General features: G+C 42.8%; 1 protein-coding gene across 6 annotated transcripts; it reads left to right on the top strand.

Annotated features, from left to right (window-relative positions):
• Positions 1-220: 220 nt before the first annotated feature.
• On the top strand, positions 221-23,472 carry Nemp1 (nuclear envelope integral membrane protein 1). Of its 6 annotated transcripts, none has more exons than XM_027392185.2 (9): positions 221-426; positions 6,864-6,985; positions 7,798-8,017; positions 10,253-10,325; positions 18,723-18,816; positions 19,200-19,314; positions 20,529-20,754; positions 21,344-21,427; positions 21,519-21,628. In XM_027392185.2, the coding sequence occupies exons 1-8, from the start codon at positions 267-269 to the stop codon at positions 21,417-21,419; spliced, it is 1,086 nt and encodes a 361-aa protein (XP_027247986.1). In that variant the 5' UTR covers positions 221-266; the 3' UTR covers positions 21,420-21,427; positions 21,519-21,628. The 6 variants fall into 6 exon arrangements, with proteins under 6 accessions (XP_027247986.1, XP_035306792.1, XP_027247984.1 ...); XM_027392181.2 differs by lacking the exon at positions 21,344-21,427 and adding an exon at positions 22,440-23,472 and having other exon boundaries at positions 224-426; positions 21,519-21,692; XM_027392182.2 differs by lacking the exon at positions 21,344-21,427 and adding an exon at positions 22,440-23,472 and having other exon boundaries at positions 225-393; positions 21,519-21,692.
• Positions 23,473-27,275: the final 3,803 nt, after the last annotated feature.

Below are 27,275 nucleotides of genomic sequence, written 5' to 3'. Positions count from 1 at the left end.
GCCAGCTTGCCGTCAATCTCGCTTGTAAATAAACCGGGGAGACGGAAACAGGTTGGTTGGGGGGTGGGACCTTCCTGTTGCCATTGCGAGGGTTGGGTTGTTAGGAGGCGTGGCTTCTAGGAGCGCGGGAGGCCGGAGCGCGCGAAGCCCCGCCCGCCCCTCCGGAGCGTAGGGGCGGGTCTCGCCGCTGATTCGCTGCCGGCGCTGCCTATCCGGAGACAGTTGCCGAGGAGGGGAGCGTGAGGAGGCGGCGGTGTGAGGCAACCATGGCGGGAGGAATCAAAGTGGACGTGTGGTCGGCGGTTGGTCCCCGGCCCTGGTGCAGCGGCACCGGGGACGGCGGGGCTGCGTGGCTGCTCTTAGTCGTCTTCGGCTGCGTGGTCTGCGGCTCAGGTACCGCTCCGGCAGCCGCTGCCCGGGGGGCAGGTGCGAGAGCGTTATTTTTGGAAAAGTGGGTTCATCCCGAGGGCGCGGCCCGTTACTCCGCGGAGCGGCGCGGGGTGCCGAGGGAGAGCGGCGGGCGCTTCGGGGGCTGGGCGGTCCCAGGAAGCCCGGGATGGCTGGCTGGCTGCCTGGATGGCTGGGAGACCCTTGTGGGGCCGCGCGGTGCTGCTGGGTCCTCAGAGGCTCGGGCTTAGAGCGGAGCAGGTGTGGGCACCGTTTCCCTCTGAAATGTGTCGTGAGAAAGTGTACGCCCGGCTCATCCAGGTTACTAAAGACAACCCCGCAGAGAGACGTCCTGTCTCGGCAGGGTGCAATAGATTAGACTTAACGTGGACGGTTTCTCGAGACTGGGTTTCTCTCTGTAGCCCTGGCTGTCCTGGAACTCACTCTGTAGACCAGGCTGGCCTCAAATTCAGAGGTCCACCTGCCTCCTGAGTGATGATGGGATTAAAGACCTGGACCACCACCGGCCCGGTGACTACTGCTCTTACTAAGACCCTCCTCCCTAACAGCCCTGGAGGAGAACAGCCCAGGAATGACTATAGTCCAGTTGTCCAGAGAAGATAGAAGGGCCACCAGCTTTGAGTAGGGCATCTTTCCCGAGTCTGCTCATTTCAAGCACATTCAAGCACATTTTGTTCCTGCTGCTGAACGATCATCAACTCTGGGCTGGGTAGGAAACTTGATTTTGTACTCCAGTCCAGAAAAATTAAAGTTTGTAAGAAATAGATTTCCCCCCCCTTTTACCCTCTTGTTAAATAGTGAAGGGGAAAAATAAGCGATGCTTGCAAACTTCCACTGGAGGGAGTAGCGACTCCAGAAAATAATTCAGCGCTTATAAAACACACGTTATGTGCTCATACCGCCCTCTTCCGTTCCTGCCTATTATACATGCTCTCGCTGTGGCTGTAAGATATGTTTAACACACCCTTAAGATACATTTTTGTTCAAGAGGGACCAAAGACTTATTTTTGCGAAGGGAGTAGGTATCCAGGAAAGACAACTTTTGCATATGCATATTTCTTTTGCAAGGTACCTGGGATTGAAACTTAAAGCAGAAAGCCAGGCTTAGTGGCATACGACTTTAGTTCCAGCACTCGGAAGGCCAAGGCAGCTGGATCTCTTGAGTTTGAGGCCAACTGGCCTACATAGTGAGTTCCATCCAGGACAACTGGTGCTATGTAGGGAGACCCTGCCTCAAAACAAATAAACAATAAATACAAAAAGAAACCTAAAGCAGACTTTTCTGCTTGCTTGCTTCCCTGCCTATCTCTTCTTTTAACTGAGGCTCTTACCGTGTTGCTACTTTGGAACTCACTGTGTAGTCCTGGTTGGCCTGCAACTCAAGATCTTTCTGCCTTGCCCTCCAGAATGCTGGGGTTACAAGCATCACAACCAGGCTTCAAAGTTCTTTCTGGGAGGGAGGCTCAGGGCCTTCCTCATTTGCAGAAAGGTAATCTCCAGGGACAGCTCGATGACCCGATTGTGTGGGAGTTCAGCTGTAAAGAGAGATTGTGTGGCTTTCTAAAAGCCAGGTACTCCCAACAGTACAATGAAATTCTATTTAAAGGTGGGTTTCTTGTCACTGGAAATTTTGGGAACATTCTAAGAATAATCTGTGTTTTAGCCTATTTGGCAAGTATTATTAGTACAGTTAGGTATAAAGAAGTAGGCAAACCCTTGCATTGCAGTTCATTGCATTTGTGTGTGTGTTCTTGTGTTTGTGCACATCCAGGAGGGTTGATGTGCACATGAGAGTGTGTGTGTAGGCCAAAGGTTAGTATCTGTTGTTTATTTCAACAGATACCCTGTCTACCCTGTTTTTGAGAGAGGCTTCCTCACTGGGCCTGGATCTTAGAGATTTGGTTAGAATGGCTGGCCAGCAAGTTCCCACCACTGGGTCTGTCCCCAGCATTAGGATTATTGGTGTATGCCACTCAGGGCACCTGGCTGTGTATGGGAGCTCATCTGAACTCTGGTCCTTGTCCTACTGAGCCATCTCCCCAGTTCCAGACTTGAAAGTTCTGAGGGTTCATGTTCTTTGTTCATGGCCTCTTGTGAGTATTATATTCTAATGAGCTAGGCTTTCATAGACCAGGTTACCCCTTTGTAACAGAGAATGATTTTAAATTCTTGATCCTCTTTTCTCTTCGTTCCCCGTGCTGGGATTATAAGCCTGTGCACCTGTGTGCCTAACTATAAACTTGTAAAAAAAAATTTTTATTTTGTGCTAGAAATCAAATTTAGGACTTGCACACATACCAGACATGAGCTCTACCAAGCTATACCTCTAGCACTGTGATTTTTATTTATAAGGATTTTTATATAATTTCCAATTAAATTTTTTTAGTTAATTTTCTTCCTTTAAAAATTTTTTTTTTTTTTTTTTTTTTTTTTTTTTGAGACAGGGTTTCTCAGTGTAGCCCTGGCTGTCCTGGAACTCACTCTGTAGACCAGACTTGGCCTTGATTGAACTCACTGAAATCTGCCTGCTGAGTGCTGGGATCAAAGGTGTGCCCCACCACTGCTGGCCCTTAATTGGGTTTCTTTTATGTTTGACTGTTTTTGCAACACTTGTGCTTAGTGCCTGCGGCAGTCAGAAGAGGGTGTCAGATCCCCTGGAGCTGGAGTTATGGATGGATAGATGAGTGCAGGGAATAGAACCCTTTGCAAGAGCAATTAGTGCTCCCAACCACTGATGCATCTCTTCAGCCTCTGCCCCCTCTTTAAAAACAAGTTTTATATTTAATATGTGGTCATTTGACTTAATTATTTGGATTTATACTTAAGAGATTTCCAGTCTAATGAGATGGTTCTGAGGATAAACAGAATTTGCCATACGAAATGGCTGACATGAGTGGGATTAATGAAACCAATGGTGGAAGGAGATAACTGACTCCCAAAAGTATCCTCCGATCTCTACATGAATGTCAAGATGTGCACATCCACATACATCAGACATGTACACAATAATGGTAATAATAAGATAAAAAGTCATCTCTAAAGTTAAATTGATATTAATTTTTGGATTTTGGAAGATAAATTTAAAATATTATTTTACTAATTATTATTATTAGCAAAATTGTGAATTGAACCTAGGGCCTCAAACATTCAATGTTGGTGTTCTACCACAGAACTACAGTTCTAGCCCTTTTAATTTATTTTTTGATTTATAATTTATGTTGGCATTTGGTGTGAGGTGAGGATCAGGATGGATTTTATTTTTCAAATAGCAGTTTGTTCCAACGTGTAATTTAGTAATAATTTTCCTAAACTCCACTGATTGAAGATGGTAGGTTTTTAAAATAACTTTTATTAAATGTGTTCTTTGACAGATTCACACATGTGCATAGTCTGTTCTGGTTACCGCTACCCTCCCACACTTTGTAGCCCCACTCAGCCCATGCTTCTCCCTGTAAGTCCCTTTCCCGAACAAAGCGTTCATATCTTTTTGTTTGTTTTGTCACTCACTGAGTTTAATGAGGGCCAGCTCTGTGGTCATGGATTTGGAATTACCTATTGGAGCCTGGAAAGATGGTGGTTTTGGGGCCAGCAGAATGACTCAGTGGGTTAAGGTGGGATTTAGTCCAAGTGAGTCAGGTTAAGCTTTCCTTTTATTTGGAGGCAGAATGTAGTTGTTCTCTTTAGGGTAATCATGGAAGGGAGTTCTGGGGATAAAACTTCAGACTTGATGGCAAGTGCCTGAACTTACACAACTATCTTACTGGCTATCTCTTTAAGATATTGGAGAATTTAATTTCTTTACTTAATTATTTTCTGTGTATGGGTGTTTGCCTGTATATCCGTGCACCATGTGCATGCTTGGTACTCATTGAGGCCAGAAGAGGGCATCAGATTTTTCCTAGAACTGAAGTTACAGGTGGTTATACGGTACCATGTGGGTTCTGGGGTCCTCTGGGGGAGCAGCTAGTGCTATTAACTGCTGAGCCATCTCTCCAACACTCATTGTACAACTTTGTTCATTTTGAGGCAGGGTCTTACTATGTATGTAGCCTTGGATGGCCTGGAGCTTGATATGTAGACTAGGTTAGCTTCAACTTCACAAGAGATCCCCCAGTCTCTGCCTCCTGAGTGCTGGGATTAAAGGAGTGCACCACTATGCACTGCCCCATTGTAGAATTCTAAAGTTAAAGTTACTTTTCCTGGCATTAAGTTTTTCAAATGATGGTCGGGCGTTGGTGCCCCATGCTTTTAATCCCAGCACTCGGGAGGCAGAGGCAGGCAGATCTCTTCGAGTTCGAGGCCAGCTGGTCTACTGAGTGAGTTCCAGGACAGGCTCCAAAACAATACAGAGAAACCCTGTCTCAAACAACAACAACAACAAAACAACAACAACAAAAAAATGAGAGAATAGTTGCTAATAAGTATATTGGTTTGGCAATGGATGTTTTTACTTAGGGTTTTGTAATAGACTGCACTTTGTTTTAAGGAAGTGATGGATTCTTGTTTGACTTGTGTGTATGTATGTATGTATGTGCACATGTTCATGTGGAGGCCAGGAGCCAGCATTAGATATCTGCTTCAGTTACTCTCCATCTTTTTTGTTTGTTTGTTTTGGCACAGGGCGTCTCTGTTATATGTTATATAGTCCTGGCTGTCCTGGACCTCACTGTGTAGACCAGGCTGGCTTCAAACACAGAGATCCACCAGCCTCTGCCTCCAAGTGCTGAGATTAAAGTTATGTGCCCATTCCTGGCTCCACCTTATTTTTTGAGACAGGGTCTTTCACTGAAAATGGAGCTCACTGATTCAGCTAGACCAGTGAATTGGCAGAGAGTGTCTGTCACTGCCCCCCAGTGCTGGGGTTACAGATGTATGTTGTCTGTCATACCTGGCTCTGTGTGCCTGTGCACCTACGCTTGGGTATGTGCATGTCGTGGCGTTTGTGTAGGGGTCAGAGGACAGCCTTGGGTGCTAGTCCTTCACCTTCCTTCCACCTTGATTGAAACTATATCTTATTTGCTGCTGCTTGCTTACAACAGCACAGTCTTGTAGGGATTTCGTCTCCAACTCCAGGAGCACTGGAGTTATAGATATGTATTGCTGTGCCTGTCCTTATCTGTGTTCTGGAGAATGAACTCAGGTCCTCATGGGTGGCAAATGCTTTCTTTACCCACTCAAAGTTAGTTTTAGTTTGCTGTTAGGATGTCTCTCAGGGGTAGGGTTGCCTAGCAACTTTGTAGTGATGTACATTGCCTAGCATGTACAAAGAAAGCCCTGTGACTTCTTAGCAATGAAAAATTAGTCTTAGTTTCACCTGAAACCATTTTGGCTAGCAAGGTGGCCCAGTGGGTAAAGGTGCTTGCTCTTCAAGTATAATGACCTGAACTCAATCCCTAAGAGATATGTGGTGGATGAAGAGAACTGACTCCTACAAGTTGTCCTCTGGCCTCCACACTATGGCAATCTCCCCTGAACAGAGTCAATAAATAAAATATAATAAGGAAATTACTTAAAAAAAAAACCTTTTAGCTTGGTGGGCTTTCAGTTTTTTTTTTTTTTTGCAGGGGGTTTGGGGGGTGGGGGGTGGGGTAGAGGGGTGGGTTGTGGACTAGGATTGTCTGTAGCACTGGCTGTCCTGGAACTTGCTCTGTAGATTGTGTTGTTGGCCTCACACAGAGAGATTCCCCTGTATCTGCTTCCCGAGTGCTGGGATTAAAGATGTGCCCTACCACTGCCCAAAAAAAAACAAAATATTTTTGTAAAGTTCCCCATGATATAGAAAATCAATGAAGAGTTAGAGGTACTAAGCTATTAAATGTTTGTGTCAAAGAAAGTAGGTTTCCAGGAAGGTGGGGAAAATTGGTTTCTCTCAAATCTTGAATTACTGAGAATGATTAGAAACCGAGGCAGAGTCTTGTAGTTTGAATCCAAGGGGTGATGGACCACCTTGGACTGCTCTTAAAACAGCCTGCAGCCCTTTAGTGCCCACTTAATTGGTTCTTGAAAAACTCCATAAAGCCTCTGCCAGTTCTGTCCACACTACTCAGAAAAGAGGTGGAGAGAACTGACAGGTGGGTTGCTTTAGGTCACCTTACCGTGTCCTAAGAGAGGAAGAGTATTCGTGGTCAAGGTGGGGGCTGGGCTTCCGTGTGTGTCACAGACTGATTACTAGCTTCATGACTTTGGGAATTAATTTCCCTAGACATCAGAGTTCTTGTTTGTAAAATAGAGATTATGAAGTGGCTACCACATGGTGTTGTTAGGAGGCTTAAGTGAGGCAGGCAGCACACTCTGAAGAAGAAACACTTAAAAGTAGTTCTTACGGGGCTGGAGAAGATGACCCAGCAAAGTGGTCGTTCCCTTTATTTTTTTCTTATAACATGAGTTGTAGGTATGAGCTTGCTTTGTCTGTCATGTTCTACTTAATTCTTGTTTCCTTTTTTTTCTTCATAAAGCTGGAATTGATGTAAATGTGGTCATGCTTCAGGAGTCTCAAGTTGATATGAATTCCAGTCAACAATTCTGTTATAAAAATGTGCTTATCCCAAAGTGGTATGATATATGGACACGGATACAGGTAATTGGAAGCCCTCCCCAGGGTGTCTCAGCTCCCTTAGAGAGAACACCAACTTAGAGAACAGTGATCCTGCAGGAAATGTTTTCCCCCTTCCTTCTGTCTGCTTCCTCCCTTCTGAGGTGTGCACACTCATGCCTCTTTTGAAATGCCCTGTGCCTTTTTTGGGCTGGAATCTGGTGTGCCTGTCTAAACGTAAACTCTTGTCTTGTGGTTCCCGTTCTATTTTGATTCTGTGAGAGAAGTTTCCTCTGGGTATAATGACTTTGGTCTCCTTTATTTCATAACACTGTCAAGAAGAGTTTCTGGCTATAGTGGTGATTGAACACAAAGAGCCCTTTGGAGGCTCGAAGTGCATATGCAGTAAACACAGAAGCTGATGAGGGTGTTTGCTGTTCACGTCAGCACATGAGAGGACACAAAATTCATACTGTATCTAGGGCACATTATAACCAACGTTTATCTATAATCACAAAGCGTTGTGACAATGCGTTGAACTTCTCAGCCTGTCATTATGGGAACATTTTCAGTTTTCTGGGGCTGTTTATGACTGGCAATTTTCTTAATATTCTAGGTCCTTGCTTTGTATGATCTCATAAATAGCTGTATTGATACTCTGTCTGCTTGGGAACTCCCCCTACCCCCCACCCCTTTTCAGACCATGTAATAAGAAACTGTAGCAGCTGCCTCTATTAGAGCAGCATCATTTGCCAAATCATGTTTTTGCTGCATCTGTATATTTCCAGTAAGGGTGTTTTGAAAATTATGTTTATGATAATTTCCTACTTTTCATCCTAATTTCATTTGTGTTACAGGTCCGGGTAAATAGTTCCAAATTGGTCCGCGTCACCCAGGTGGACAATGAAGAGAAGCTGAAGGAGCTAGAGCAGTTTAGTATCTGGAACTTTTTTTCTTCTTTTTTAAAAGAGAAATTGAATGACACCTATGTTAACGTGGGTCTATACAGCACAAAAACCTGCCTCAAAGTTGAGATTATAGAGAAGGACACCAAATACAGTGTCATTGTGACCCGGAGTAAGTCTCACCTCTGTTTTTCTGATGGATTCTATGATGAGCTGGAACAGAGCTTTGGAGGGTATAGTTACTGAGACAGAGAAGGCAGTCCAAGACAACTCCATTTGCTTTTGATTACAATCTTGACTGTACCGTGGCTCTAGACAGCTTATGGAGACTTCACCACAGATAAGACTTTTTAGGCCCAGAATAATGAAGGGTCTAGCTCAATAGTAACGCATTCCCAGGCCCTGAGCTGATCGGCCAGCACTACTGGAGAGTCTGTCATTTGTGTCTATGCCTTCTGGAGAAGACAGGAAAAGTGAACAGTAAAATTAGTAATTCAGAATTAGAGCTGAAGGCACTATGGTTTAAGGCTTATATGCTGGACTGGAGTTTTCCTTCTCTGAAGGCTTCTGAGAGTCTTAGAGGAGGCAGAGTCCATCAGATCCTGGTTGGTTTCTCCTTGGTTACCACTCAGGGTTCAGGCTTGTAGGTTTTGCTACCAAAGGTTATGCCCTTCCAGTGGTTCTAAACAGTCGAGTTCTATGGTTATGTATGGTGTTGTAGAATATTATAATTATTATTTTTTGGGGGGGGGCGTTGAGACAGGGTTTCTCTGGAGATTTTGAGCCTGTCCTAGAGCTCATTCTGCAGATCAGGCTGGCCTTGAACTCACAGAGATCCACCTGCCTCTGCCTCTCAAGTTCTTGGATTATAGGCATGTGCCACCACTGCCCAGCTGTGGAGTATTTTGCTAACCAGGCAAAGATGTGTTACATTAGTTTATGCTGCAGAATATTACTTTAACTGTGCAAAGGTGTCTTACTTTTGTTTATGCTGCATTTGTTTAATTATGTAAAGACGGGTTTAGGATTCACCTTGCCTGCCTAAGACACCTGATTGGTCTTATAAAGAGCTGAATGGCAAAAAAGAAAAAGCCTGAGCTAGTTGGTGGTGGCACACACCTTTAATCTCAGCACTTGGGAGGCAGAGGCAGGTGGATCTATGTGAGTTCCAGGACAGCCAGGGCTACACAGAGAAACCCTGTCTTGAAAAAAAAAAAGAAAAGGCCTGGTACATTTGACTACTAACTGGCCTGCATTTCTAATATCCTAAATGGTTTATAATAATAGATTTCAAGGACTATAACTTTACATTTTTAAATGAACTGCATAGGTACAATACCTTAAATAAGAGCATAAACATATATACAGTATGTTGTAACAAAAATAACCTTATACTTGTATCAGTATACAAAAGTTCATACCAATGTAAAATATTTGAGATTAATAGTTTTTAGTTTTTAAAAGTAGATTCACTAATCTACCTCCTATCCTTCCCATAACCCCCCTTTTTCTCTTCAGAAGAGATCCTTGAGTCAAACTGTTCTTACTCTGTTTCCTCCCTTAGCATGGCCAGTAGCAATTTGCAGCCAACCGCCCTAAATGACACATGTGCCATTCAGCTCTTTATTAGACCAATCAGGTGCCTTAGGCGGGCAAGGTGAATCCTAAACCCGTCTTTACATCATTAAATAAATGCAGCATAAATAAAAGTAACACACCTTTACACAGTTAAAGTAATATTCTGCAGCATAAACTAATGTAACACATCTTTGCCTGGTTACAATGATAATCTGCAACAGTAGGGCTGGCTTATCTTTTGGTGTTCCTTCCGTATTCAATTATCCTGCCAGCTCCTGTCTGTTTCTGGGTCTGCCGTAGACTGGACTTTTGAATGTCAAAGCCATGGAATGCTCTGATGTGCCAACAATGTGTCTCTGCTTGGGCCTGGGTGAGAGAACGATGTTTGGCAGGGGGACTTTGTCAGCACAGTGCTGTATTGTATAGTGAAGCAAAATATGAGGTGTGTTTGGGCAAGAAGAATGCTGCTTAGAGGACATGAGGCCCACACCCAAGTTTTAGGCCTCTTTCTCAAGTTCCCTGCCTGTGAGTGACTTAAGGCAGAGACCCAGACACTTGTCAGCAAGTGTGTGAGGGGATGATGGCATCATGTTTAGCTTAGTCCAGCATGTTTTTTTTAAAGCCTTAGTAGAGGAAGCCAAAATAAGAGTAAGATACTCAAGAAGGTCCATACTAGACAGAAACCTAATTACGGCTTCTCTTTGGAAGGAGGCCCAGGATTTGTGTCATACCTATACTGCCATTTTACTATAGTTGACCAGTATTGCTAATGTCACCTTTTATACCTTTAATTGTTTCTTCTATTAAGGAAAGTTTTCATTTGTTTTAGGATTTGACCCCAAATTCTTCCTTATTTTCCTCCTTGGACTTACATTATTTTTTTGTGGAGACTTGTTGAGCAGGTAAGTGTGGACTTGATAAGACACTGACATTGTTTGAATTTTGTCATAAGAATTTTAAGTACTACTGCAATTTCCTTTTCCAGGATCTATGTGGCTTAGATGTTGCCTGCTTGGATATTTTTTAGATTTATTTTGTTTGAGATAGGGTCTCACTATGTAGTGTGGCCAGAGTGGCCACAAACTTTAGCTGCCTCTGCCTCCCAAGTAATAGGATTAAAGGTGTGTACCACCATGCCCAGCCCTTTCTTTTTTTTTTTTTTTTAATATGTATCCGTGTGTCTGTGTCCGTATGTGTAGTGCCTGCAGAGGCCAAAGGAGGGCATTGGATCCCCTGGACCACTTACAGGTGATTGTGAGCTGTCCAGCCTGTTGCTGGGGAAAGAACTCAGGTCCTCTGGAAGAGCAGCAAGCTCTTGAAAGAGCTCTGCCATGCCTCTGGCCCTGCTTGGATATTTTAAAGGTAGAATTCTTTTCCTGATTTGAATATGATTTTTAATTAATGCACTTTCTCATTAAATAGTTCTGACATTAGGCTAATGAGTTACCTTGTACTATAAAGTTGATTATCAAATTAGAAGTAATGTTATTGTAGAGATTTATATAATGAAATTGCTGCCAAATTGTACATTGATGAGCTTCATGCTGCACAGATATATAAGACAAATATCATTTACTTGTCCTTTTCCTACTTTTAGAAACCTAGCTGTGATAGGTAAAACTGATGTGCACTAATATAAGCCCGTTCACTGAGATGAAACTCTTATTCAGTACTGCTAAAGCAGCCAAGAACCTGAGACTAGATAAGTCGTAGGCCCTAGGGGAAAATCTAGTGTTCTGCTAAAAGGACATAGCAGTCAAATGACTCCTGGTGATGTGCTGCTGTACCATTTTGATCAGTGCCTCATTCTGCCCATGTCAGAGAAGCTTCTTCTGCAGCACATGGTAATTATCAGAGACCCACACAGAAGAGAGGCTGTGGAGCACTTATCCCTAAACAGGGATCCTCCCCTCAAGGCTCTGGGATCTCTGTAGGAGAGGAGGTGAGATTGTAAGAGCCAGAGGTGTATGACTCCAAGACACAGCAGGGTGATGGCAGTATTAACAAGGACCATACTGCTGTTTTAACTCTTTGCTCTTTGGCTCTTTTGAGGGCCTGCTACCCAGCTCCCAAATCATGAGTTGGAGGCTTAGTCTTATGAACGCGTAGCCTTAGGTTGGCTTGTTTCTTGCCAGTTTTTCTTAAATTATCCTGACTGCCTTTTGCCTCTGGGCTTTTTTCTTTTCTTCCGTAAATCTTACTCTGTGGGTGGCTGGCCCCTGACATCCTCCTTTCCTTGTTCTCTCTGTTCCTTTTTTGTTCTTGCAGACAGGCAGAGAATCACAGCTTCACAGAGTTAAACAAATGCAACATTAAACAAAAGTCACACACCTTAAAATAATATTGTACGGGGCTGGAGAGCCGGCTCAGCGGTTAAGAGCACCGATTGCTCTTCCAGAGGTCCTGAGTTCAATTCCCAGCAACCACATGGTGGCTTACAACCATCCCTTATAAGATCTGGTGCCCTCTTCTGGTGTGCAGATATATATGGAAGCAGAATGTTGTATACATAATAAATAAGTAAAATCTTTTTTAAAAAAAATTTCTACAACACCATACAAATTCAAACCACTCAAAATCCCAGCATTAAGAAAGGGAAATGGATGCAAAATTCCACCCCTAACCTGAAACTAGTTGAAGTTTATTCCTGCTGGGAAAGGGAAAAATCCATTTTCTCTAATGGAGGGTCACTGGGTGTAGCAATCACACTTCAGGACAGGGTTCATGCCCAGGAGTAGTTGGCCAACATTAAAAAAGAACTCCTTGGAGGTTTTTTTTTTTTTTTTTTTGGGGGGGGGGGAGGGTGGACTATTTTTGGTATTTTTGTATGAAAAAGATTTAAATTACAGATAAGTAAATATTGAGTGAAAGGGTAAACGGAATTTGAAGTTGAGCTATATTGTACTTGAGAGAAGTTGTTCTTTATTTTTTGGGGCTCCTGAGGGAAACTCAGATTCAGGGGGAAAAGTAGCTGATAGAACTTGGAATGGCAGTAGGATCTCTGTCTGTCTTGGGTAGTCTGCTCCATTCACTTTTTAGTCTCTACTTTGGCTTGCTCCTGCCCCTTCTCTCTCCCCAGACAAGCTGTCCAGTACCTCAGAAGAGTTTTTTTTATTTATTTATTTATTTATTTATTTATTTTGTATACAGTGTTCAGTCTGTATGTATGCCGGCAGGCAAGAAGAGGGCACCAGATCTCATTACAGATGGTTGTGAGCCATGTGGTTGCTGGGAATTGAACTCAGGACCCCTGGAAGAGCAGTCAGTGCTCTTAACCTCTGAGCCGTCTCTCCAGCCCTATTTTGTTTCTTTTAAAATGTTTTTATACTAGTTGTATATAAGGATGGGTTGCATTATTGACATGCTCATACATGTACGTAATTATTTTGATCATGTTTACCCCAGTACCCAACTAGCCATGCTGTTTTTTCTTTTTTTAAATTCTTCTCTCATATATTATGTCCATACTTCGGTTTCCCCCTCCCCCCTCCTCCCAGTTCCTTCCCTCCACATCTTCTTTCCCCCAAATCAACTTCTCCTTTCCCTTCAGAAAGGGTGGGCCTTTTTAGGGATACCAACCAAAGATGGCCTGTCAGGTTATAAGAAGACCAGGCACCTCCCCTCAGGGGAGGAAAAGGGTCCCAAAAGCAGGCAAACGAGTCAGAGACGGCCCCCATGCCCACAAGAAGACCAAGCCACACAAACATAACATGTATGCAGAGGATGAATCTCAGACCCATACAGACCCCTTGATTGTCTGTTGAGTCTCTATGAGCCCCTATTAGCACTGGTTAGTTGATTCTTTTGGCTGTTTTCTTGAGGTATCCTTGACCCCTTTGGATCCTACAATCCTTCCTTGCCCTCTTGCAGTATTCCCCAAGCTCTGCCTAATGTTTGCCTGTGGGTCTCTGCATCTCCCATCAGTTGCTGGATGAAGCCTCTCTGATGAGGATTATGCTAGGTTCAGGTCTACAAGTATAGCATAAGATCATTGGGAATCATTTCACTGACTTTATTTATTTACTTGTTGGTCTATCATGTTTGGCTCTATCCTTGGTCTCTGGGTTGTTCAGACACTAGTTCCTGGCCCTCCAGGCAGTGTCTGGCTGGGCTCCCTCTTGTGATGTAGGTTTTCATTTGGACTAGTTATTGGTTGGTTGCTTCACAAGTTCTGTGCCACTTTTATCCAAGCACATCTTGTAAAATGCCCCCTAATTCCAGTCATGTCTCTCAGCACTCTTCCCCCAAACCCATCCTGTTCTATCTTACACCTGTCAGAATGGCAAAGATAAAAAACATAAGGGATAGTTCACGCTGGCAAGGATGTGGATCAAAGAGAACACTCCTCCATTGCTGGTGGGAGTACAAACTTGTATAGCCACTATGGATTTACATCTGGGTCTTAATGAATTCGATTCCCATTGATCATCTTGTCTGTTTTTTTTTTTTTTTTTTTTTTTTTTTGAGACAGGGTTTCTCTGTGGCTTTGGAGGCTGTCCTGAACTAGCTCTTGTAGACCAGGCTGGTCTCGAACTCACAGAGATCCTCCTGCCTCTGCCTCCCGAGTGCTGGGACTAAAGGCATGCGCCACCACCGCCCGGCTCATCTTGTCTGTTTTTATGCCAATATCATGCGGTTTTTATTGCCATAGCTCTGTAGTACAGCTTAAAATCAGGAATGGTGATGCCTCCAGCAGTTCTTGTATTGTACAGGGTTGTTTTAGCTATTCTGGTTTTTTTGTTTTTCCATATGAAATTGAGTATTCTTTCAAGGTCTGTAAAGAGTTTTGCTGGGATTTTGATGGGGATTGTGTTGAATCTGTAGATTCCTTTTGGTAAGACAGCCATTTTTACTATGTTCATTCTACAGACCCCTGAGCATGAGAGATCTTTTTATCCTCTGGTATCATTTTCAAAGACTTGAAGTTCTTGTCATACAGGTCTTTCACTTGCTTGGTTAGTTACTTACCCCAAGATATTTTATGTTACTTGTAGCTATTGTGATGGGTGGTGTTTCCCTGATTTCTTTCTTGGTCCGTTTGTCATTTGTATATAGGAGGTCTACTGATTTTTGTTTTTGAGTTAATCTTGTATCCAGCCACTTTGCTGAAGATGTTTATCAGGCTGTAGGAGTTCCCTGGTAGAATTTTTGGGGTTGCTTAAGTATATTGTCTTATCACCTATAAATATCAATACTTTGACTTTCCAATTTATATCCCCTTGATCTCCTTTTGTTGTCTTATTGCTCTAGATAGAACTTTTAAGTGCTAAATTAAATAGATATGGAGAGAGTGGACAGCCTTGTCTTGTTCATTATTTTAATGGAATTGCTTTGAGTTTCTCTCTTCAATTTGATATTGGCTAGAAGCTTGCTGTAAATTGCCTTTATGTTTAGATATGTTCCTTGAATCCCTGATCTCTTCAAGACTTTTATCATGAAGGGGTGTTGGATTTTGTCAAAGGCTTTTTCAGCATCTGATGAGATCATATTTTTTTTCTTTCAGCTTGTTTATATGATGGATTACATTGACAGATTTTCGTATGTTGAACCATCCCTTCATCTCTGGGATGAAGCCTACTTGATCATGGTGGATGATCTTTTTGATGTGTTCTTGGATTCGGTTTGCAAGTATTTTATTGAGTATTTTTACATTAATAATCATGAAGGAAAATTTTCTGTAATTCTCTTTCTTGAATCTTTGTGGTTTGGGTATCTGAGTGACTGTGGCCTCATAAAATGAATTTGGCAGTATTCTTTGTTTCTGTTTTGTGGAATAATCTGAGGAATATTGGTATTAACTCTTTGAAAGTCTGGTAGAATTCTGTCCTAAAATTGTCTGGCTCTGGTCTTTTGGGGGGGAGAATTTTAATGGGGTCTTCTATCTCCTGAAGGGTTAGAGGTCTGTTTAAATTGTTTATCTAATCTTGATTTAACATTGGTAAATGGTATCTATCCAGAAAACAGTCCATTTTTTTTAGATTTTCCAATTTTGTGTAGTACAGATTTTTGAAGTATAAACTAATGATTCTTTGGATTCACTTGGTATCTGTTATGTCCCCCTTTTCATTTCTGATTTTTGTTAATTTGGATATTCTCTCTGTCTTTTAGTTTTTATAAGGGTTTGTTTATCTTGTTGATTTTTTTTCAAAGAACCAACTTTTTGTTTCATTGATTCTTTGTATTGTTTTCTTTATTTCTATTTTACTGATTTCAGCCCTCAGTGTGATTATTTCCTGCTATCTACTCTTCTTGGGTATATTTATTTATTTTTGTTCTAGAGCTTTCAGGTGTGCTGTTAAGTTGCTAGTAGGAGCTCTCTCCGGTTTCTTTTTGAAGGCACTTAGTGCTATGAACTTTGCTCTTAGCACTGCTTTCATTGTGTCCCATAAATTTGGGTATTTTGTACATTCATTTTCATTGAATTCTGGGAAGTCTTCAATTCCTTTATTTCTGCCTTGATCCAATGATCATTCAGTAGAGTTGTTCTGTTTCCATGAGTTTGCAGGATTTCTTTTGTTTCTGTTGTTGAAATCTGGTTTTAAATGATGCCAGGGGTTATTTCAGTTTTCTTGTGTTTATTTAGACTTGCTTTGTGATTGAGTAGGTGGTTGATTTTGGAGATTGTTCCATGGGGTACTGAGAGGAAAGTGCATTCTTCTGTGTTCAGGTGAAATGTCTGTAGATAACTGTTAGTTACATTTGGTGCACAATGTCTGTTAGCTCCAATGTTTCTCTTTGGTTTTTGTTTGGATGACCTGTCTATTGGTGAGAGTTGGGTATTAAAGTCTCCCACTATCAACGTGTTAAGGGTTGATGTATGAATTAAGCTTTAATTGTGTTTCCTTTATAAACATGGGTGTCCTTGTGTTTGGGGCATAGATATTGAGAATTGAGATGACATCTTGGCAGATTTTTCCGTTGAGTATGAAGTATCCTTTCTGTCTCTTGATTAACTTTACTTTGAAGTATATTTTGTTAGATATTAGAATGGTTACACCAGCTTGATTCTTAGGTCCATTTGCTTGGAAAATCTTTTTCTAATCCTTTACTCTGAAGTAATGTCTATCTTTGGTGTTGAGATATTTCTTGTATTCAGCAGAAGGATGGATTCTGTTTTTGCATCCATTATATTGATACTGAGAGAGATCAATGACTGGTGATTGTTAATTCCTGTTATTATGTTGTTGAGGGGTGTAGGGGTGTGTGTGTGTGTGTGTGTGTGTGTGTGTGTGTGTGTGTGTGTGAGAGAGAGAGAGAGAGAGAGAGAGAGAGAGAGAGAGAGAGAGAGAGATTATTTATTGCCTGTATTTTTGTGAGTATAGTTAAACTTGGCCTGAATCTGTGGATAGGTACTGTTTAAATTTGACTTTGTCATGGAATATCTTGTGTTCTCCATCTATAATGGCTGAAAGTTTTGCTGGGTATAGTAGTCTGGGCTGGCATCTGTGTTCTCTTAGATCTGTAGGACATCTGTCTAGGCCCTTCTGGCTCTTTGAGCCTCTATGGAGAAGTCGGATATGATTCTAATAAGTTTGCCTTTATATGTTACTTGGCCTTTTCCCTTGGCAGCTTTTAATATTCTTCTTTATTCTTTGTATGGTTAGTGTTTTGATGTGGCTCAGGAACTTTCTTTTCTGGGCCAATCTATTTGGTTTCTCTTGAGCTTTTTATACTTTTTTTTTTTTTTTTTTAAGATTTTGTTTATTATGTGTACAGTGTTCTGCCTACATGTATACCTGCTGGCCAGAAGAGGGCACCAGGTATCATTACAGATGGTTGTGAGCCACCATGTGGTTGCTGGGAATTGAATTCAGGACCTCTGGAAGAGCAGTCAGTGCTCTTAACCTCTGAGCCATCTCTCCAGCCCAGCTTTTTATACCTTTTATAGGCATCTCTTTCTTAAAGTTAGAAAATTTTTCTTATATGATTTTGTTAAAAATATCTTCTGGGGCTGGAGAGATGGCTCAGCGGTTAAGAGCAGTGACTGTTCTTCCAGAGGTCCTGAGTTCAATTCCCGGCAACCACATGGTGGCTCACAACCACCTTGAATGAGATCTAGTGCCTTCTGTTGGCATGCAGGCAGACAGCTGTATACATAATAAATAAATTAAAAAAAAATATCTTCTGGGTCCCAGAGAAACCCTGTTTCAAAAAACAAACAAAATTTTTTTTCTGGGCCTTTGAGCTAGGATTCTACTCCTTTTATTCCCGTTATTCTTAGGTTTGGTCTTTTTATTGTGTCCCATATATCCTGGATGTTCAACATGGGCACCTTAGCAGGGCTTCACCAGTGAACACTGTCTCTCCCCCTCTCCCATTGCCCAGTAGCTGTACGAGTTCTTGGCAGGGCATGGGGCATGGTGGCTCTTGAGAGGCCGGGGGATCTCTGTGAATTTGAGGCCATCCGGGTCTGCATAATGAGAGTTACATAGACCGTCTCAAAAAACTGAAATATAAAAAATAAGTGCAACATCTATGTTACACATACCTGGTGTCTGGGTTCACTGCATTCCTCCTCCTTCTAGCTCTTGCATTCTCTGAACTGTTTGTTCCATGATGTTTCCTGAGCCTTGGAGGGAATGGTGCAGTTATCCCACTTATGGCTGGGCATTCAAAAGTCCTGTATTCTTGGTTCTTTGACCAGTTACGAATTTCTGCAGTCATCATTGACTAGGGAAACGGATCAAAGAGGGTGATTTGATGGACACATTGTATCCATTTAGCAAGACAACAGCCTAGCTCTCTGGCTTGGGCCTACAAACACTCCAGCCATTGGCTTTTGGTTGCATTTACAGTAGCAGATATGAGTTCTCTTCTGTGGAATGGGCATCACCCCCAGTCCAAAAGTGGCTGGTTCCTCCTACCACAGATTTTTGGTGTACTGTTGCAGTGTGCTCATCTTGTCTGGGTCGGTATGCTGCACATGGGGTCCACAGCTGGGTGAGATTGTTGGTGGGGGTTCTCCCGTGGCATCCTGCACAGCCCATTCAGGCACTGTGGGAACTACCCAGCAGGCACAAGGAAGCCCTCCAGCCAAGTGCCAGCTTGGTTTTTCTGTGCCCCGTGTCTGTACCATGTGGTGGACTTGGAGACAGATGGAGATGGGAGTGAGGTGTGAGAGGACCTATTGATACTGATCTTCATAATTATCAATAGCCTGCAGTTCTGTGGCTTTAAGGAGTGGGCAGATTCCTTCTCTAATTGCTGTCTTGAAACTTCACTATGTCACTTGTTCTGTTTTATCAGTGCTTTGTGTGGCCTACAGTATTACATAGTCAAGAAAAATACTTTCTCTACAGGAGTCAGATTTTCTACTATTCCACTGGAGTGAGTGTGGGAATTGTGGCCTCTCTGTTAATCATCATTTTTATGCTCTCCAAGTTCATGCCCAAGGTAAGTGGTCCAGCGTCTCCTGAGTATTTAGGATAAACGTGGGCAGCTGGAGGATTTTCTTGCAGTTTTAGAATACTGGACATTTGCATTGTGGCTGATGAGTCAGTGTCGGTCCTGTCTTTGATCTGACCTCAAGCCTACAGACTCTTTATTTGAAACCATGTGCTCAGTGGGAACTGAAAGCCACTTTCTGTTTTTTGATTACACATTTAGGCTTTCCAGTTATTAGCATCTCATCTTCCTAGTGTTCCTTGCAGACTGTACCTTTTTAAGAGAAATGTTTTTATGCATTTTGAGTAGGTTGAATTTAAAAAAAAAAATGGTCTCATTTGCTTCTTTTATAAAAGTCTTAGAACTTTTGCTTGCATTTCTGCTTTGTCTAGAGAAGTCCCATTTATGTCATCCTGGTCGGAGGCTGGTCCTTTTCTCTGTACCTCATTCAGCTAGTTTTTAAGAATTTACAAGAGATATGGAGGTGTTATTGGCATTATCTTCTAGGTAAGTATCGTTGACTTGGCTTTTCTTTGTGCATGTTTATAAGCTGTTTGGTTAATTTGATTGTGAGAAGATGTTGCCTGCCAACAAGGAGGGCTAACTTGTAAAAATTTTAATTTACTACTTATTTCTAATCATCTTTTAAATTTAGATACTGGTGATAAGAATAGAACTTTGATTTGCTGGTGTTTATTTCTGCATTAAGCAAAATTTAAAACCTTTAAAAATTGGGCCGGGCATTGGTGGTGCACGCACTCTTTTAATCCCAGCCCAAGGAAGCAGAGGCAGGTGGATCTCTGTGAGTTCGAGGCCAGCCTGGTCTATAGAGCGAGTGCCAGGATAGGCTCCAAAGCTGCACAGAGAAACCCTGTCTCAAAGTAAAAAAAGAAAAACAAACAAACAAAAAAACAAACCACCACCACCACCAAAAAACCCTTTAAATTGGTTTTATTAATGTTAGTTTAAGTATGCTTGGGGACCTTGAGAAGTAAGACTGCTATGACTCTTGTATACAGTAAGAATCCTTAGCTGGGCGGTGGTGGCGCACGCCTTTAATCCTAGCACTTGGGAGGCAGAGGCAGGTGGATCTCTGTGAGTTCGAGACCAGCCTGGTCTACAAGAGCTAGTTCCAGGACAGCCTCCAAAGCCACAGAGAAACCCTGTCTCGAAAAAACCAAAAAAAAAAAAAAAAAAAGAATCCTTAAAAAACAAAACAACAACAACAAAAAACAATCCTTTGGTCACACAGAAACTTTTTCTTCTTGATAGGAACTTGATGTATTATTTGAGAACATTAATATGAATTTTTATATTTTGGGATTAAAATGAACTATTTTAGAAATGTTCGACATGTAGTTTTTAAAAAAGATTTAGTTTTTAATTACACACAGACACATACACATACACACATATTTTGGGGTGCTGTTGAGCCCTGGTGCCTGTAGATAGCAGATCAGAACCTCTGGAGATGCCATATGGTCCTGGGAACTGCACTTGGGTTCTCTGGAAGAGCATGGATACTCTTAACCTCTGAGCCATCTCTTCAACCCATTACATCTGTGACAAAAAGATAGAGTGATCTGTGTGTATGTGAAGTGGGTAAAGACTGGAGCACAGCTCTTGTCTGATCTCCTGGTTCAGTAGATGCCATCTAGTGAACTTACTGCGCTTTCCACATAATAGCTGAAGAAGAGTGACTTGTGCTGACTCCTCCCTAGGCTACGTCCTCACCGTTGGATTCATGAGTTTTGCGGTGTGCTACAAGTATGGGCCCTTGGAGAATGAGCGCAGCATCAACCTGCTCACCTGGACGCTGCAGCTGCTGGGCCTGGCTTCCATGTATGCCAGCATTCAGATACCGCACATTGCTTTTGCTCTTGTCGTCATTGCACTGTGCACTAAGAACCTGGAGTACCCAATTCATTGGCTATACATCACCTACAGGTGACTAAGGAGGCAGTGTGACTTGGTGTTGACATGTGGGGTGTGGGACACACTTTGCAGCAGAGCATGCAGAGCTTTTCCTTGGGAACCTTTGTAAGTGAGAAGGCACTGTGCTGTCTCCACCCTGTTCTGTCAGTTAAGTCTATTTTTTCTTTCTTTCTTTTTTTTTTTTTTTTTATAAAATAAAAGCATCCAGTAAAGTGTCATGTGTTCCTGTTACCACTAGATGGTGCAAATTATAGCTTTTTTTTTTTTTTTTTTTTTTTTTTAACCCTAGGCCTCAGGTTCAGTTTTCAGATCTTGTCACTGACTGCCAGATTGCTCCAGAGATCCCAGTCTTGTTTTAAGATGTAGTTCATAGCATGTTATCCTTGCAAAAGTAAATATGGAGTGGTACTTGACTCTGAGGTTGTCCATGGCTGTCCCATTGCAGATAATCAAAGTGGAACCTTCAGTTTCAGGAACTGAGTTCACGAACCACATTATAGCATCATTTTGTTGTTGTTTTTCTACTTACTGGAAATAAATATTTTGTTTGTCATTTATTGGAAAATAAGTGAATCTGACTACTCTGGTTTTTCACTCATAGTTTGGTATGTCAGGAGCTCACTGTAACAAAGGATGTCTGTGGAAGAGAGGTGGGGGTGATGACTCTCAATGTGTAGTCTGTCAGGTGTGTGCTGGGTCTCCTGAACAAGTGGAGGTGTAGGGGTGGATGGTGGGTTACTGATCACTGATGTGTGCTGTTATTTTGGTGAGCACAGAAAGATGTGTAAGGCAACAGCAAAGCCTGTCCCCCCTCGCCTCCTGACAGAAGAGGAGTATCGGATACAAGGAGAGGTGGAGACCCAAAAGGCTTTACAGGAACTCCGAGAGTTTTGTAGTAGTCCAGAGTGCTCTGCCTGGAAGACTGTATCTCGGATTCAGTCTCCAAAAAGGTAAACTCTTGGCCTGATAAGCCAAGTATTTATGGGTAGTTAATGATCTTGAATTCTAACAGAGATGGTACTTCTAGATAACTAATACATTGTGCCTCTTGATTACTGCTAACCTAGGAGTAGTAAAGAGAAAGTTATCTGTGTCATCATGTATTAGCAGCAATCCAGTTCCTGTTTTCCCAAGGCAGCTATCTCCTTGTTCGTATTATAGCATTAACATGTGAAGACTTCAGTACAATATGTAAGAGTGGCCCTTGTAAGTTTGACATAGATGTTGCACTTATTTTTTATATTTCAGGTTTTTGGGATGGTCTATGTAACCCTGGCTGTCCCAAGTTGCTCCCTGACCCTTTTGGTTGGGAGTGGTTGTACCAAAGAGTATGTGAAGTTTTAATTTGGAAACATGATAGCATGAAGTTTATAGGGCCATAAAAGCAAACAATGGTAATGCCCCTATCTCTTTATCAGGAATGTGGTGACTCAAGAAACCTTAGCACTCCGTAACTAAGGAGGACAGGGTAGCCACTGTCAGGCAGGATGAGAGTGCCCAGAATGTTGGCCTCTGAGCCCGTCCTTGTTCCCTGCCTGTTTCCTTCTCCAGTCTCTGTATCTGCAGAGCGAGGACAGGAATTGAGTTAGATTGCATATAATTTGAACTACAAGCATGCAGAGCCTTTCAGTTTGTTGTTTGGAGAGCCATTTGGAAAGGACAAGAAGCCTCCTAATGAGCAACCCTCTCTTTTGCAGATTCGCTGACTTTGTGGAAGGTTCTTTTCACCTCACGCCAAATGAAGTTTCTGTTCACGAGCAGGAATATGGATTAGGGAGCATAATTGCCCAGGATGAGGAGCTGTCCTCAGAGGAGGAGGGCTCAGAGTTCCCCACTGTCACCCAGAACAGCTTCCTGACTTAGATGGGAATCAGTTATTATTTTCACGTAGACTGGCGTGGTGCCTTGATGGTCTGTTTGTATCTGCTGTGCAATCTCCCAGGCTTTTCTAATGGCCTGAAGAGGGTGCAGAAGCTCTCCAACTGACATGAGGGGACTGAGTGGCTTACCCCTGGTCTCCAAGGGGTCCCTGAGGAAAGAATGGAGGAAGTAGTGAGTGCCATGGTAGCTTGCCTCTGACAGTTGAGCTGTTGGTCCGCTTTTCTGTTCCTGAAGCACAGCCACAGCCACAGCCAGCATGATATTTTAGCTCCTGTTTGAAAGTTCTCTGAATGATGGCGACTCTGTCACTGTGACAAACCCTCAGAAATGAATATTAAGTGCAGTAAAGCATTCAGACCATAGGCTGCATCTTCTAAGGTGAATTCTATAAATGTGAGCCATTTTTATTTCTGTCTGTTTGTATTTCAATGGGTGTTTGGAATAATCCTTCATCTAACTATTGAAGAAAGAAATACTTGTTGCTTAGCTTGTTTTTTTAAACAAATTATTTTTTTAAATGCAGCAAATTCATGTTTTAGAAGTGCTCCAGAGTGACAAGCTCTATTGATTCCCAGATATTTATTAGTATAGATATCCATGAAAACCCCTGGAGCTGTTGTGTTGAACCTTGAATTCTCACGAATTTGATAGTATGGGTTTTATTTATATTTTCCAAGCTTTTTTTATTCTATTTAACATTTGCATTTTCTCTTGCCTTTTCTCACCACTCACTTTTCTTTCTACTCAAGAAGGGTCTATATCCTTACCTGTGGAGTGTGCACAATTCAGAATCTGTCTCTTTTTGACCTCTGTCCTCTCCTTTTCCCTTCTTTTTTTTTTTTTTTTTTTTTTTGGTTTTTCGAGACAGGGTTTCTCTGTGGCTTTGGAGGCTGTCCTGGAGCTAGCTCCTCTTGTGGACCAGGCTGGTCTCAAACTCACAGAGATCCACCTGCCTCTGCCTCCCGAGTGTTGGGATTAAAGGCGTGTGCCACCACTGCCCGGCTATCCTTTTCCCTTCCTAACACGGAGGTTCCTTCACTTGTGGCCATTTTATTATTAGTTTTCTTCTCTGAGTCAGGGTCTTGCTGTGTAACTCATGCTCATCTTAAACTCTCAGTCATTTTACCTCAGCCTTTCAGTGTTAGAACCTTAAGTCTATGCTGTGCCAACCTTTTGTTTTTTCCTTTTACTTTTTTTGAGACAGGGTTTCTCTGTTATCCCTGGCTGCCCTGGAATTCATTGTAGACCAGGCTGACCTAGAACTCACAGAGATCTGCCTGCCTCTGTCTCCAGAGTGCTGGAATCAAAGGCGTGCACCACCACACCTGGCATTGCCAAACATGTCCCTTTTTTCTTGGTTCCCATATTATAGCTAGGAAGAGAAGTCTTGTTTACCTCTTCTCCCCCCAATCAGATCACATATCTTTGAGTTACTACACAATCAAGAAACTATCCCAGGGTTGGGGATGTAGCTCAGTTGTAGAGCGCTTACTGGTCGGACATGCCAGGCTCTGGCCGGATCTTTAGCACCACAACAAAACAAAACCAACCTTAACTCCTTGTCCCTGGCTCCTTTTATATACCCATTCTGTTCATGCAGCCTTCCTCACCACCTTCATCTTCCCAGATCTGGTCATTTGAGAGTCCCGAAACTATCTATAAGTTTCTTTATGTTCAGTCTTAGTTATGTAGCTCCCTACTCTGCATGGCAGATAATAGACCTTCAGGCGATCTTCCTGCCACCAGTGCTCTCAGCTGTCAGCATCAGACCCATTCCTCCTGAATTTACTGTCCCCATTTACAGTTCCATTTCTGACAGAGATGCTGCCTTCCTGTAGTGATGTCAGCTTCAGAATTCCTTGCTGTCGCAGAGACCGTTAGAAGCTAGTGGTGGTGTTTATGAGGGAGCAGACTCCCCAGTTTCTGCCATTTGCTTGGTTCTTTCATTGTGATCTTCACCGTCACACTGGAGGAAGCAGTGACTTCTGTGATTCCTTCAGCCAGGGGGGTAGGTACTCCCCCAGGTATACAGCATCAGACTCATTGTCTTAGGATCGTCCAGAAGGAAGCCCTCAGGGTTTCTTCAGACCTGCTATCAGCATTTAATTTTGAAAGACTCTGGGCCCTACTGCTAGCATTCAAAATGCAGGTTGATGCCTCTCCGGGTTGCCAGTGAGTTATTTCAACCAGTGTTCCCCATAGCCTTAAATTGTCCTAAAGTGACGACTACCTCAGCTGGTAGAAGGTGCAGCAGGAGAAGAGAAAGTGAGCAGTATCTGAGAAGGCGCCATGGGTGAAAGCTGCAGAGTACAAGATGTCTTTGTGAACTAAGAGTATGGTCAAAATCTGTGCCTAAGCTTCTGAAAGGGGCGGGGGGAGTGAAGCTCAGAGGCGCTCACTCCATGCTTGTCCAGCGGCACAAGGCTGGGGTTTAGATCCTGGCATCACAAAAAGCAAAATCCACTGCTAACAACAAAAGCCCTCCAAAACCTCTATAGAAATTGATATCCAGTATATTTAAGTGTAAAAACCAATTCAACTGTGCAAGTGGCGTTAGAGCCCTTGGTGCCTTTGCTCCCATCACTCCCTGTGGGTGGCAGCTTGCCAAAGGGGAGAGGGCTTCTGACTAGATGTTGATTTTCATGAGAAATCACTGTGAAAGACTTTGCTCTTCTATGTAGTGAATGCCCCGTGGAAAGATTTCAAGGCCATTTGTACCTGTGTTTGAATTTGGGGTGAGTAAACCAAGCTCATTTTCTTACCCATCTGGTAGTTGGAGAACTGAGTGGTGGTGTGAGAGCTGCTCTCAGACAGTGAAGTCAACCGCTGCTTTTGTATGATGTGTGTCCTTGCCCTGCTTGCCTGTGTGTCTGTCTGCTTCCAAGCTTCTGCATGCCCAGAGGCTGCTTGATGGATCTGTCTCATCCCTCAGACTGATCTCATCAGGGATTGAAGGGAGCACTGGGATGAGCTGGACACTGGGGCCATGTCTGCTGCCATGTCAGCGTCTTTGCTTAGCAGCTGTCAAGCCATAGATTGGTTCCAGGGCTCAGGGTCTCATCATTGGAAATCTATTGCTTCTAATGGGTCTGACCTGAGTTTACAGAGCATGGCTCCCATTAATGAGAACACAGAGGCAGTTGGCATAAAACTTTACAGTGCTCCTTTCCTCATAAGAACATGATGACCAAAGCCAAGGAAGGCTTAGCAACTTTGGTAACTTTGTTACCTTGAAAGGAGGAGCTGTTCTTTCCCACCTGCATATAACCTTTGTTATATGTACAATGAAGACTTTTTTTTTGCTGGTGATGGCTCTTTGGGTCCCACTGTTCTGTTTTCCATAAATACATCCTATCCTAGGACATAGCCCTCTATTGATTATGTTCCCTTTAGCCTACCCCACTTGGCATAGGTGATGAGGTTTGATGAATGAAAGGACCCAGATAGACCAGAGAATTCCCCTAGGCCTTGCTACCCTGAAGGTGCCAGAGAATTCCCCTAAGCCTTGACACCCTGAAGGGTGTGAGAATGGGTTATGTAATTGCCCTCAATCTTTTGTTCCAGGGGGAAAAAAAGAAAGATGAACTGAGATGGATGTCTGTGTTAAAATGGTCCCAGCTGTGTCCTCATAGCTCTTCTGAATTGAATGGCAAAAGTTGAAGTAGGAGGATAGGAAATTATACCCCCTTCTAGTATTCCTTTACACTCAGGTCTAGCATATGAGACGATCGTCTGTATTTGAATGAAGCGTTTTACCGGAGCGCAGGGAAGGACAGTGGGGCAGATTGAGCTGTCACATTAACTAGGCACTGAGAGCACACAGAGCAGCTGCTGTTCATGACCAAGTCTGCCCGAACTTTCCATGTAGTGAAATGATTTCTTTGGGGGAACTTAGGCAATTGTGGTAACCCAGTGGTATCTTAGTGACTTAACCGGATTCTGCTGCTGTTGGAGTCCATATGGTTACTACCTTGAACAGGTGGTTTGCAAGTCAGGCTTGGTAGTGTGTACCTGAGCTTGGAAGACTGAAGGAGGATCACTTGAGTCTGAACATTTTAAATTGGCAGGGGCAGCAAAGGAGGACCCCCCCCATCTCAAAGTAGTGTTTTGGTGCCTTATACAGCAGGACTCAGAACCCACTGGACACGCAAAGCATCCGAACACCAGTGTTAGCAGGGTCAGGGGTGGTTACATAGCCTCAAACATGGGGCTTTGGACCAATAAATGTCTTTTCCTTTGACACACTTTGTTATTTAAACAGGGTGCAACCCTGTAGCCCAGGAACTCAATATATAACTCTTTCTACAGCCTAGAACTCAGTATGTTGCCCGGGCTTGCCTAGAACTCTCGATACCCCTGCCTCAGTCTCTAATTGCTGGGATTACAGGTGTGAGCCACCATAACCAGCTTCCTCTTTCATATTTGGATGATAACTTGAAAATGGTAAAACTAATGCTTTGAACTTTGGGGCAGCATGAGCATCACTGTGTGACAGATTGCCCCTAATGTGAACCCCAAAGCCTATTTCTATGTCTATGGAATTGATACTGAAATAACAAGGCCAAGAAACTACTAGCTAAGTTTCAGCCTGTGGAAATGCCTTAGTGTTATTTAGATAAAATATCTGTCATTTACACTTAATAAATGTTAAT

This window comes from Cricetulus griseus (assembly GCF_003668045.3).
Source record: "Cricetulus griseus strain 17A/GY chromosome 1 unlocalized genomic scaffold, alternate assembly CriGri-PICRH-1.0 chr1_0, whole genome shotgun sequence".
Classification (NCBI taxonomy): domain Eukaryota; kingdom Metazoa; phylum Chordata; class Mammalia; order Rodentia; family Cricetidae; genus Cricetulus; species Cricetulus griseus.
This window is presented reverse-complemented; position numbering and strand designations above follow the sequence as displayed.